Below are 13,623 nucleotides of genomic sequence, written 5' to 3' on the forward strand. Positions count from 1 at the left end.
TCCATCATGTATTCCAGGTACGTGCTAAAATATTTTTTTGGCAGGATGCCACAAAAGGAGAGGACTCAAACTACCCCTGCCCTTATTGGTTTTGTTTCTTTTGTTTGTAACGTTTCAGGACCTACATCAAATGCAGTCACAAAAAGTTCAGTTCTCACCAGTCTATTATCTTACTGTTGTCATAAAAACAGGCTTTAAAAGCATGAATAAGTATTTATTTATTTCTTTTTCTTTCATTTTTAGAGCTGTATTTAATGTGACCTGCAGCACTGGGATGCTAGTGGGGTCATCTGCTCTGTTAAAACATGTGCTGCTTCATCAGGTTCACCAGCATCAACAGAGGGCCGGACTCACACTCTTACCACAGCAGTGATACAACTGCTCTTTATTTTGCTATTTTTAGTAGAGAGAAAGCATTAGCGATAGGTACTTTATATAAAATTCATTCAATGATGCAGTAAAAATGTCATGCAATTACATTAGTTTGACAGCTCAAAATGAAAATCCAACTTAACCTCCAACGCAAAAACCCCCAGTTTTAACAGAATTACCAACCAAAGGGACAGTCAGGACCACAGCTCACAAGCACAAGCCTGAAAGCCAACTTACAGGAAAGCCTGAGTACGCTGGTGCTACCTTAGCAAGGCACACCTGCAGCACATTGAATACAGCAAAATATAAATTAAATTTAATAATAAATGCATGTATGAGATCCTCTGTGGTTATAGTGAGTGTACAAATACAGTATAGTAAATGTATGGTTCTAGTAAGTGGCTAGGAGTCATTCTGAGGAGAAATGCTGGAAAAGTGACACTGCATGATTTGGGTACATTAAACTCTTTGCAAAGAGACTCTTATTTACCACGTAGTGCAAGACTAAAAATCTCTTCTACACAAAATCTGCAAGGCAACACGTGCATCCTGATTAAAATACCACAGATCGTCATTCTGGCCCAGTCAGTGACAGAGCTGCAAGAGCAGCAGGGTAGCACCTCGCTTCCCCGACTTAATCTCACTTTTACCACCCCCCAAAATTGAAAAAAGGACCTAGGGTGTGAGGAGGAATTGAATTTGGAAAGCCATAATCCACCCATCTGTTTCTGTGTATGCTGTGAAGACTAACTCATCCCTATCCATTTTGGACAGATCAAATACTGTAAAATATCAGGCCTTATTACTACCCTAACAACACTACATAAATTCTACCGAAATCAGCAATTTCACATTGCACAAGCAGCTGCAAATAAAGTTTGTGCAAAACAGATGCTAAAAGCTGTTAAAAGATGAAATGGGAAAAGCATGAAATAACAAACAGAGAACCCATGAAGTGCTCCCATCAGTGCTATTTCAGATGAGGAAAAAAAGTTTTTTCCCAAAGCCATGGACTTTTTCTCATTAAACCAGAGAGGAACGCTGCAGTACTGTATCATTGGCTTCAAGCAAACGACGAGTCTGCTCTCAGCTTGAGAGGACTTCCCTGGATAGGATCCAGAACGAGCAGCAGCAACACCACACAGAAAAGGCCACCAGGGAAACGGCTTGTTTTTGCAAGTTCATGGGAATTTGAGTTTTGAAACACAATCTTTCCTAGCTGCCTGAGATTGCCTCATCATAAGGGAATTGGCAACCTCTCCAACGAGAGGCTGACTCTGTCTGTGAGCAGCACAAAGAAGCCCTAAGGACGACTGTGCTGCCTAACTTCCAGGAGATAAAGGTCACCTGTCTGGAGTGACAGAAAACTCTCTGCTTTGGTGAGAGGAGAGTAAAAACTGGATTTCAGGTTGCTGTGGCCCCAGGAGAGCCCGTCCTCTAAAAAATGCTTCAAATCTTCCAGTGACTAGAGCAGCAAAAAAACACCCACCTCAATGCATTTTTCAACTAGAACCAGAGAACCATTTAGGTTGGAAGGGACTCAGGTCTTGAGTCCAATCCCCTGGTAAAGCTAGGCTCCATGCACTGCGACGTCAGGCTGCTCAGAGCCTTTCCCAGTCAAGGTTCGAAAGCCTCCCAGCATGGAAATTCCAGAGTTTTTCTGGGTGACCTGTTTCAGAGCTTACCCCCCCACACACGGAAACATTTTGGTTTGTAACTAATGAGAATTTGCCTTGCTGCATGTTGTGAGTGTTTGTTCTTGCCCTTTGGCTGTGTGTTTCTGAGGAGGGCCAGGGTCTTGGGCACTGGTCTATCCCATTTCTCTGGCAATACCGTTCCATGTCTTTCACTTTTTTGCCCTCTCCCCCTCCAGCCTCATGCTGTTACAAGTGTTGCTGCCATCACTCCCTCTCTGGGTACAGCCTACATTTATTTCACCCCCCAACACAATTACTTTTACTCTGGATTTACTCTCCCCTTGCTCCTGAGATACTCTCCCTGCCTGGGTTTACACACCATAGCCATCCTCCTAGCCTCATTTTTTTAGGACTTCATTCTCCTCCGTGCCAGTCAGCTGTAAGTTACCAGCACAATCTGACTGGAAATGAAAAAGAATCCTATTCTTCCAGAGGAAAAAAAAAAGAAAAAGCAAAGTGAATTGCCATTTTCCACCTATCACCCAAATCGCACAGCTGTGTCATATCTCCTCCTTGCAATCCCTACCAAGCTTTACTATTCCTTCCTCTGCAGTTAACTCCACACAGTCAATAGCAGAAGCTCTTTGTGAGAAGGGTTACATCTTCCTCTAGCTGTGTAAATTCTTAGTCTACACAGGAGCTCCCAGAGTAACAGACAGCAGAACTGTATGACATTTTAAGAAACAGGAAAAAACGTAAAGGTAGCTAAGTTATCCATACAGCGACTCTGAAACAGCATCACAATTACATTAAAATCGTCTCTTTTTTTAATGACTTATGAATTATCTTGTACTATGAACATCCAGTGACAGCACAAAATGGTATTATGACAATAAAACGTGCCACAAAGCACAACTTTGAAACAAGACGTAAGATAAAACGGAAGAATTTCACAATGAATTACAACAAATCCAAGAGTGGATTTACAGTGTACAATACCTACGCATTGTTTGAAGCTTATACTGACTTAGGCAAAATAGATACTGAGCACTCATAAAATCCCAAAGGTGGTCAAAAAATATCAAATTTGTCTACACAATATCTCAGCAGTGTTTCAAAGTTTAAATATCACTCCCATTTTGTGGCTGGTGAAACGAAGACATGGACACTGAAATAAATTATTGCAGAATAAACTAGGGTGTGAATTTAGACTGGTCTCAGAAGTGTGTGCTCATATTTATTCCAAGATAAGTCTATATCCTGGTTTACAAAGGGCAAAGGAATTTCTAGTTAATGACGCTGTGTTTTTTGCAGGCTCTGTAACTGCACAGACACAGCTGCCACAGGGCAACTAGTGTGCTCCATATGTTATGAAAATAATTTTCAAAAGCACTCACCTGATGGTTTGTTTATTTAAGAAACAATACATTTCTGCCCCAAAACTGTACACTGCATCTTCGACTAAGTAATCATTCTAAATTCCTTCTACTCCCCTCCCCAAGGATTGTAGCATACATAGCTGAAATTATAAACAAATTCCTAGTAAAATCTTAAGTTTTTCTTGGGAAAGAAAGGTATTTCCGGTTATTTGAATTTATTGCCTAGTCTAATTTCCTCCAACAGATAAGGTCCAGATTTCCAAGAGTGCCAACAACCTGGCTTTCTGAAGATAAAACTTAACACCCTACATCTTGCATTTTCCATGGAAAGAAAATACTGTAAGAAAAGATACAGAGAAAAGAAATATTTCTGAACAAGGAAATAACCTTTCAGAATTATAACCCTACCTGAGTTGTGCTTTAAGTTCAGTAAACCTGGGTCGTCTGCTAGGGTCGTATGCCCAGCACTTGGTCATAAGGCTGTAGAGGGTAGGAGGGCAGTTTGGAGGCATTGGGAGCCGCTCACCGTTCTCAATTCGCCCAATCACATCATTGTTCTTCACTCCCTGGAAGGGCTTTACCCCATGCATTAGGATCTCCCACATACACACACCTGAGAAACACACACAAAAAAATTGTCCCCAGTGTCAGCAGTCAACTAAACCTATTAAAAAAAGAAACAAACCCCAATTTCGTACAGCCAAACAATGCAATTTCTTCTGAAATGTATAGCTGGGGAATCCATTTTGACTTACCGGCTGGCAGCAGAGAGGAGCAATGTGCAGTAGGATTACACACGCAGTATCAAACTGAACTATTTATGAGGAAGCATGACCCACAGCTGGCTCACAGGAGCCTGGCTTCACATTTAGCTACCTTTTATCTATTTAAATCAGAATGGTTGCTCATATTCAAATCTACTTTTTTATGAGGTAGAATGAGCTATGTTTGCTTTTCCCTTTGACTAGTTCCAACTGTCTTGTTTCGACACGTAGAGTGTACTTTCACTTTGAGGGTGCTCTAGCACTGGCATTGATCCAAATTTTTTGTGCTGGAGCTGTAATAAAACAGTTTCTGTTGAAACTATGTTAAAAGCACAAAGGGAAAAATGGTCTGTCAGTTTAGGATTGGCCAGAATGTTCCACACTTCATTTTTCTAACTCTGACTGTACTAGAGTTTTCTTCAAACTATTATAAACCTGCTAAAGTTCATATACCCTTCACTTAAAAACATTCAAATTTTATTTTATAAGGAGGGTGAACGCTTACTTGTCTGCCCTGCTCTTATTTCAAGTCTCATCATCTTTGTTCCTTTATACAGCCTACATTTGTTCTGTCTGTCCAGACCAGCAGTTTGGACCAGTTTGAGCACAGGTGATCAGATTCATGTAAAAACTTGCATATTTAGGAAAAAAGATCAAGGCTTCAGGATATTCCCATTTACTCTTATTTTTACTCAGCTTCTGGTCATATTTTGTAAGCTAGCAGGAGCTATGAAAGACAAATTAAATGGGAATTAAGCATTCAAGATCTGGAAACAGGACATCATGTAGGCTGATCTATGCACTAAGCAAGGAAGCACATGTATCACCATAAAAGAAAAGAAAAAGTGAAAATATAAAATAGAACAGCCAATAACGATGGTATAACGAAAAGAAATCAGAAGGAAAAGCAACAGTAAAAAAATAATCTCCGTTATGACTATGATCTAATTTCCTTGTACCTTCATTTCTGTCAGCTTCTTACCAGAGGCCAAAAAACCACAGGAAACTTTAAGCTTACTGAGTAGAAAAAGGAAAGAAAAACACAGAGATGGAAAATGTGCCGGAAGAAACTGTATTTTCAGAAAGTACAGTAACAACAGTGCCAAATATCTGGAAATGATTCATCTACAGTAGTTAAAATGAAACATTGAACTTCTCCAACAGAACACTTAAGAAACCCCACCATTTGGTATTCACTTACCAAACATCCACACATCGCTAGCTGAGGTAAACCGTCGGAAGTTGATTGACTCTGGAGCCATCCATTTGATAGGTAATTTTCCTTTGGAAGCTACAGGGAAGGCAAGACAAGGCAGGCTTTTATTCCTGTTACTGAGTTTAAACATAGATTTTGTTCTCAGTGAAATAATTCATAGGCAAACCCCATCTCCAGTGAAGCACTTTGACTATCAACAAGAGATTTCTGCACTGTCTGACCAGTTCTGCTGGTAGTCAGCTCTATCTAGAGAGAAAAGCAGCACTTTTCCTAAATATTCAGACTGATCAACCTCCTTTAAGTTAATTTTTATTTCAAGATGCAACTATTGCAGCTCAGAAGGTACTGGCACCAAATCTGAAGCTGTCACAGAACCTCAGCAAGGGAGTAGGTGTTTTTAAATGATTCATAAAAAAAAGGTAGGTTGTTCAGCCTTACATAAAACAGAATAAAGAACCCACAAAACCCAAAATAATCCCCCAAACCTCCCAAAAAAAGCCCCCAAAAGCACAACAAGACATGATCATGTCAAAAATATTACCCTTCTCCTCTCAGCAATTAAAACAACGATATGTAGCTCACAGTGATGCAAGACACATGAAACACGGAAACATAATGTAGCATAAGGGGACAGATAAAGGATATTTTAAAATATATGACTGAAACTAGAAATATATTGAAGATTAGGTTTATGAATACATGGTTTCATAATATACCCCACATTTCAAATGCTACTGTTTGGCACCCTACAGGCAATCTCTACTCTCCTGCTGTATTTCCCATCTACCAGGCACTGCAGGACATCTCACAGCTGCTGGAGCCACTTAAGATCAGTAATCCATCCAAAGAGGGGGAAAAAGTAGGCTTCAAAGACTTTTTTGTACTGAACCTCCTTAGTCCAGCGGCATCTGAAGTATGCAGCATACAATGACAGCATAAACTCAAAATTTATCTGTAGGTAACCTTGAACTCATTGTAGGTTACCTACATTATGCCATGAATATATCTCCAACAACATATTACCTCAAACAAGCCCCAAATGTGGATAACCTTCTAAAAATTGCAAAGAAAGCATTATAAGCTTGCCCTAAAAAGTGGAATTTTACTGACACATGAATTTCAACTTTTTGCAACTGAAATGGGACTTTGTCATTCTTCTTCTTAGGCATACATGCAGGAATTTACTGCCATCTATTACATTGTTGAATAGCTTGCCTTTTTATACAATTACAACAGCTAGACTAAGAAAACCTGGTTAATTCCTTTTGAGAACAAACTCAATATTGTGAGAAGCAACTGTGCTCTAACTGACCTGCAAGAAGGATCCAGTGTCAACTTACCTTTATAGTAAGTACTGTCTTCCATGTATCTGGATAAACCAAAGTCACCCAATTTTACACAGTCAGTGGCAGATACCAGCACGTTTCTAGCAGCAATATCCCTGCCGAACAGAGGAGATGTTTAAAAATTTAAAGTGGTGAAATATTTGAAAGAAATTATTAAAGCCCAGAAGTATCAAATGCCTTTGAGGACTGAATTATTCTTCTGGTCATGGTTTGGGTGTGTATGTACAGAAAAAGATGACTACATATTTGTCTATTGATTCTGAGAAGCTTGCAGAAATGCTGCAGTATGTTTGATCCTTATGAGTAATAGCTGTCATCTGAAAGTATAACCATCAATGTCAACATCAGAGGGAACAGTTTTATTCTTCATCTATTTAAAAATCACAGGCTAACAATTTCTGGCAATTAGGAAAGAAGAAAATCTGCCTCCTGACCCTGCAAAGGGAAGTTATCGGGTTAAGATCTCAGTCCTGTAAGAGGCTTCCTAAGAAGGAGCTTAGTTTTCAGTGATGCCTCAGGGATTATGAAAAGACCTGGGCATTTTTCTCTTGCAGTTTCCCAGGTGAGACAACCCACCTTATGTGTCTTGTTCGTTCTGGATTTCAGCAGGCTTGACTAAGTATTGACAGGTTTAGCTTTGAGCAGTTAAGTACAGCAAACGTAGCGGTGCTACCTTCTCCCATTTCAGTACAGTACAAGTTGTATTTTGAAATTTGATTGCTAAAGTTAAAATACAACAGCTGCTTGGCCAAAATTCAAGTATCTGTAACAATTGTAAGGGACTGTTATTTACAGTGTTTCAATAGACATATCTGTGTATATATACATACCTAGTACTTACATATATATGTGTTCATATATACCACATCTACAACACATATACAGAATTTGAACATAACACAAGTAAGACACTCAAGTTCAAAATGAAATGGTATATGATAACTGGAGTGCCGTGAACTTTTAACTGTATGCAATAAGAGGCTAAAGCCAGTCTCCTCTCCCTAGGAGGCTCATGCTCAAATTCAAGGGAATGAAATTGAAAATACACCTAGAAGGAAATTTACATTCACTTTCTGGTTAAGCAAGTGCTTGTATATTATAAATACTTTGTTCTCCCTGTTCTTTACTTAAGAAGCCAGCTGGCCCTTGCTTTGCTTTTCTGTATTTGGAATATTACAGCTTCAAAAATATTGTAACCACAGAGCAACAACTCAGCTGCAAGCTACTATGATTAAAACCCAGCACCCTCTCCGACTCAATGCCGGAGTGGGCCAGCAGGTGTCACTCTTGAAAAGGGTGTAATTTTGGTGGCAGCATCTGAAAAAATGACATACTCGTACAGAGCCTGCCATAAAACAGGTAAGTGGGTTTCAGGAGTTTCAAACTAATGCTGCTACATATTCATCATAAGTCAAGGAAAAGACACACAAAAGGAAGGCTTCAAAGAATCAAACTATGTGTTGCGTTTTGCCTTCCCTTGAGCAAGCGTATCTAATAGCCAGAATACTGCCAGTCAAAAATCTGGTAATGTAGGACACCTCGTATGCCCTCAGATTCCAAGTAGTTACATATAAAAACACACACGTACACATATATGCGTACAAAATCTTACCTATGTACAAATCTTTTGCTCTCTAAGTATGCAAGTGCTGTGCTAAGCTGGTAAGCGTAGAGTATCAGAGAGGCCAGATCCAAGCTGTATTTTCTTACTTGCAAAAACGATCTCAACTTTTTGCACAAAGAAGGAAAAAAAGGAAAGAAGTTAGGACAAAAAAATAATAAATTTGAAGAAGGCATATCTCAAATTGTAAAGTTTATGTGAGAATCAACGGGCATGCTTTCCCTTAAGGCTGGATGAGGAAAAAAAAATCACTTGCTATGAAGAAATTTGACTTTGGGTTAAATTCAAGCAGTTATTTCTACATGAAAACTGTTAGCCAAACAAAAAACCAAACCAAACCAACAAACAAATTAGTGCATTGCTTTCAGGCTCCTTTTGAAGACTGAGAGCACGTGCTGCTGCTGTTCCAGAGTAAAGAACTCCTCGACTTTTTATGCATTCTTCTCTTAAGAACTGCACATGTTTTCAGCCTAAATAAAATCAGACCAAAACAGTATGTGGCCAATCTGACCACGGATCAGACAGAAGCATTAATTTTATTCTACATTTGCTAAAACAATTGCATTTTGCTCAGAGTCGCCAATATCAATGCAGAATTTTTAGAAGCTGTAGTCCTGCATAAGGCAGTTAAGACCTAATGGAAGGTGGCACTAGAGACTCCTTATAATTTGAAAAGTGATTTGGGCACTGGGAAGGAAGTCTGTCATTTTTTGGCAGAAAATTACTTCTCCGCTACAGGTTTTTCTGCCCTTTTTTTCTTTTACAAGATATTGCAGTTTGATAATTACAACAACTATCTTTCAATGCTGTATAAAATACCATTTCATCTCACGTTTTCAGAAACATGTAGCTTGAAGAAAACAAATTGATTATAAAAACTGAGATCTAGATTTATTGAAACCCTTCATCCGAAAGACATAATAATGAGGAAAGTCATCTTATCTAGGATCTCTGCTGCAGAAAAAAACCCTAAGCAAACCTGTACAGAAAAAACCCCTAACCAATTCAGTGTTCCCAGGGAAAATGCAGTATTACTCAGGAAGAACAAAAGATCTACCACATAATTTTACTTCTATAAGGTATGTTTGCAAATGCTGTTTAAATGATATTGCATTATCATCATCGTGACACAGGTCATGCTCTCACTCTGGAACAGCAATTGAAGTTCTCTGAAAACTAAACCACTCTGGTATGAGCTGATGCAGTTCCCTCCATGGAGGAGTTAGGTCAAATTCTGCCATTCCTGTTTCTGGGTCCATGATTCTACAAACAAGCATGATATCATGTTTGAGGAGAGTGCCTTTGCATTAGTGCCGAGAAGTGATTTTCTCAGTCTTTTGTAAAGGTATCTGTGAGCTGAAAGAGAGAAGACCAAAGTTGCGCGAGGAATTTTCATACCTCTCCAAGTGTACAGAGCTCCATGATTATCCAAACTGGGTTTTCTGTAATAACACCAATGAGCTTCACAATGTGAGGATGATCAAACTGACGCATTGTTACTAAAAGGAAAAGAAACAAGTTGGTGTGTTATGTAATTTTTTTTTAAACATAAAAATAAAAAAGTTGGTTAAGAAGCATTTTGTCTATGACCAGAAAATATAATCACAGTTCTGCAGGACTTGAAACAACTGCTTGCAATCGATAACATCTGGTCATTTAATGTTCTGCAGGCAGTATGAAACACTGCTTGCTTTAAGTGTTCTAGTGCTTTACTATTCTTCGCTCACAAAAAGTAAACTGCTGTGGAAGGTGCAAGTCATGTGAGGCGCTCTGTCTTTTCTGCCCTAGTTGAGCATAACATAAATTAACATAACGACCTATCAATCCAGTGCATGACCAAATAACCTGTGCCTTTCTACTAGAAGAGGAGGAAGGAAAAAACAGTACGTATAATTCAATGAGTGGAAAAAATGTGTGTCAGTTTATGACATAGACAAGAATCTCATGTAATTATTATGTTCACATCTCATTTTATTTTCCAGGGACTTAATTAACTTTGCAGTCTCAGCCGTGCATTCACTATATATTTTATGCAATAAGACATAGAGATCATAGAATCATAAAATGGTTTGGGTTGCAAAGGACCTTAAAGATCATATTGTTCCAACCTCCCCGCCATGGGCTGCAACACCTTTCACTAGACCAGGTTGCTCAAAGCCCCATCCAGCCTGACCTTGAACACTTCCAGGGAAGGGGCAGCCACAACTTCTCTGGAAACCTGTTCCAGCGCCTCACCACCCCCACAGTAAAGAATTTCTTCCTAATATCTAATTTAAATAACCCTCTCTCAGTTTAAGATCTTCACCCCTTGTCCCATCACAACACTCCCTGATAAAGAGTCCCTCCCCATCTTTCCTGTAGGCCCCCTTTAAGTACTGGAAGGCTGCTGTAAGGTCTCCCTGGAGCCTTCTCTTCTCCAGACTGAACAACCCCAATTCTCTCAGCCTGTCCTCATAGGGGAGGTACTCTAGCCCCCAGTCATCTTCGTGGCCCTCCTTTCAACCTGCTTGAGCAGGTCCATGCCTGTCATGCCTGTCTTATGCTGGGGGCCCCAGAGCTGAACACAGTACTCCAGGTGGGATCTCAGGAGAGCCAAGTAGAGAGGGAGAATCACCTCAGGTGACTGTTGGTTTCTTTTCCCAGGTAACAAGTGGTAGGACGAGAGGAAATGGTGGCCTCAGGTTGTGCCAGGGCAGGTTTAGATTGGATATTAGGGAAAATGTCTTTACTGAAAGAGTCATCAGGCATTGAACAGGCTGCCCAGAGAGGTGGTGGAGTCACCATTCCTGGAGGTGTTCAAAAAACATGTAGATGTGGTACTTAGGGAGATGGTTTACTGCTGGACTTGGCAGTGTTAGGTTAATCGTTGGACTTGATGATCTTGAGGCTCTTTTCCAACCTAATCAATTCTATGATTCTACAGTCCCAATATGGACCCCTAAGGGACACCACTCCATCACTGATCTCCACCCAGACATTGAGCCATTGACTGCAACTCTTCTGAGTGTGACAATCCAGCCAATTCCTTATCCACCAAGTGCTCCATCCATCGAATCCACCTCTCTTTTTAGAGCCAAAGATGTTGTGCAGGACAGTACCAAATGCTTTGCTGAAGGTCCAGGTAGATGACACTAGTTGCTCCTCCCTTATTCACCAATGCTTTAACCCTGTGATAGAAAGCCACTAAAATTGTCAGGCATGATTTGGACTTAGTGAAGCCATGTTGGCTGTCACTAATCTCCTCCTTATTTTCCATGTGCCTTAGCGTAGTTGCCAGGAGGATCCGTTCCATGATCTTGCTGGGCACAGAGGTGAGACTGACCGGCCTGTGGTTCCCCAGGTCTTCCTTTTTTCCCTTTTAAAAAATGGGGGTTACGTCTCCCCTTTTCCAGTCACTGAGAACTTCACTGGGCTGCCATGACTTCTCAGATCTGATGGATAGTGGCTTAGCAGCCTCATCTGCCAGTTCCCTCAGGACTCACAGGTGCATCTCATCAGGTCCCATGGACCTGTGCACCTTCAGGTTCCTTAGATGGTCTCAAACCTGCTCTTCGCTGACAGTGGGTAGTACTTCATTCTCCCAGTCCCCGCCTTTGGATTCTGTGAATGTCAGCATGGCTAGAGCACTTGCCAGTAAAGACCAAGGCAAAAAAGTTGTTGAGTGCCTCAGCCTTCTCCATGTCAACTGTAGCCAGGTCTTGCATTTTGCTCATATGGGCAGGCGGGGTAGGGGTGGTTGTTGTTGGTGGGATGTACAGTTTCTTTCATCTTCCCTTTTTGTCCTATGTATCTGAAGAAACCCTTCTTGTTATTCCTCACATTCCTAGCCAAGTTCAGCTCCAGCTGTGCCTTGGCTTTCCTGATCCTCTCCCTGCACTCTCAGGCCATATCCCTACAATCTCCCCAGGATGTATATCCCTGGCTCCACTGCCCATGCATTTTGGTTTTGTGTTTTAGTTTGGCTAAGAGGTCTTGACTTAGCCAAGCTGGCCTCCTGCCTCCCCTGCCCAACTTCTTACACATCAGGATTGAGAGCTCTTGGACCCTAAGAAAAATGTCTTTAAGTATCTCCCAGTTCTCATTCACTCCTTTGCCTCTGAGGGCAGTTTCCCAAAGGAATCGATGCACTAGTGCCCTAAATGGCCAGAAGTTTGCCTTTTTGAGGTTTAGTGTCCTTACTCTAATTTTACCCATCCTGTACCCCTCAAGTTTGAGAATTCCACCAGGACGTGATCACTGCAGCCCAGGCTACCTCCAATCTTGACGCCTCTGTTAAGTTCTTCCGCATTAATGAGCAACAAGTCCAGAAATGCCTCTCCTCTGGACGGGCTCTCCATCACTTGGTACTAGGAAGTTGTCCTCAATGTACTCCAGTAGTTTCCTGGACTGCTTGCAGTTCGCTGTGCCACTTTTCCAGATGTCCAGCTGGCTGAAGTCCCCTATCAGGAACCAGACCTACAAGTGTGATGTTTCCTGCAGTTGAAGAAAGAACTCTTCATCAACCTCCTCTTCTTGATTGGGTGGCCTGTAGTGGACACCAACTACAAAGTTTCCTTTGTTGGCTTTGTCTCTAACTTTCACCCATAAGCTCTTGACCTGTGCATTGCTATTCTTCAAAGATAGCTCTGTGCAATCAATCCCATTTTTGGCACAGAAGGCAACTCCCTCACCTCTCCTTCCTTGCCTGTCCCTTCTGCATAGTTTATAGTTGTCAATCACAGCACTCCAATTATGCGATTCACCCCACCAAGTTTCTGTGATAGCAATCAGGTCATAGTTTTCCATCTGGGCAGTGGCTACCAGCTCCTCCTGTTTGTTTCCCATGCTGTGTGCATTGGTTTAGAGGCACTTCAAGCTGGGCTGTCAGCCACATACCCTTTTTAGAGGAGCTTGCCCTAATTCCCTTGAGGCAATTCACAGGTGTTTCCCTGTTGCTTCCTAATGCTTCAGCAGCCCCTGCCTCTTGAGTGCATAGAACACCACCCCCTCCCACTGCTAAATCTAGTTTAAAGCTCTGTTTATAAGTCCAACCAGCTTATTGCTCAGGACACTCGTGCCCCGCTTTGGTCACTTGAGCCCTGTCAGCTGTCAACAGGCCCGGTTTCCCAAAGGTTATGTCAAAGATTGTAGAAGCCAAGACCTTGAGCGTGGCATCAGCTACGCAGCCAGTCTTTCACCTGTTCAATTTGTCTCCTTCTTCTCAAGTTCTCTTCTCCAGCTGGGAGGATAGAGGAGAACACCACCTGTGCTCCTGATCCCTTGAACATCATTCCGAGTGACATAGAAGT

General features: G+C 41.2%; 1 protein-coding gene across 7 annotated transcripts in view; it reads right to left on the bottom strand.

The window, feature by feature from the left end:
- Positions 1–13,623, bottom strand: part of PTK2 (protein tyrosine kinase 2) — a 233,548-nt gene that overhangs the window by 34,962 nt on the left and 184,963 nt on the right. For all 7 annotated transcript variants that reach the window (XR_012659326.1, XM_075085912.1, XM_075085909.1 and 4 more), the window contains 5 exons: positions 9,734–9,834; positions 8,327–8,442; positions 6,709–6,809; positions 5,354–5,443; positions 3,797–4,001 (listed from right to left, as the gene is read on the bottom strand). Coding sequence is in view for 6 of the 7 variants with exons in the window: in XM_075085912.1 (XP_074942013.1) it covers positions 3,797–4,001; positions 5,354–5,443; positions 6,709–6,809; positions 8,327–8,442; positions 9,734–9,834 (613 nt within the window). In the remaining variant the exon portion in view is untranslated. The remainder of the gene's footprint in view (positions 1–3,796; positions 4,002–5,353; positions 5,444–6,708; positions 6,810–8,326; positions 8,443–9,733; positions 9,835–13,623) is intronic.

This window comes from Phalacrocorax aristotelis, chromosome 2, assembly GCF_949628215.1.
Source record: "Phalacrocorax aristotelis chromosome 2, bGulAri2.1, whole genome shotgun sequence".
Lineage (NCBI taxonomy): Eukaryota > Metazoa > Chordata > Aves > Suliformes > Phalacrocoracidae > Phalacrocorax > Phalacrocorax aristotelis.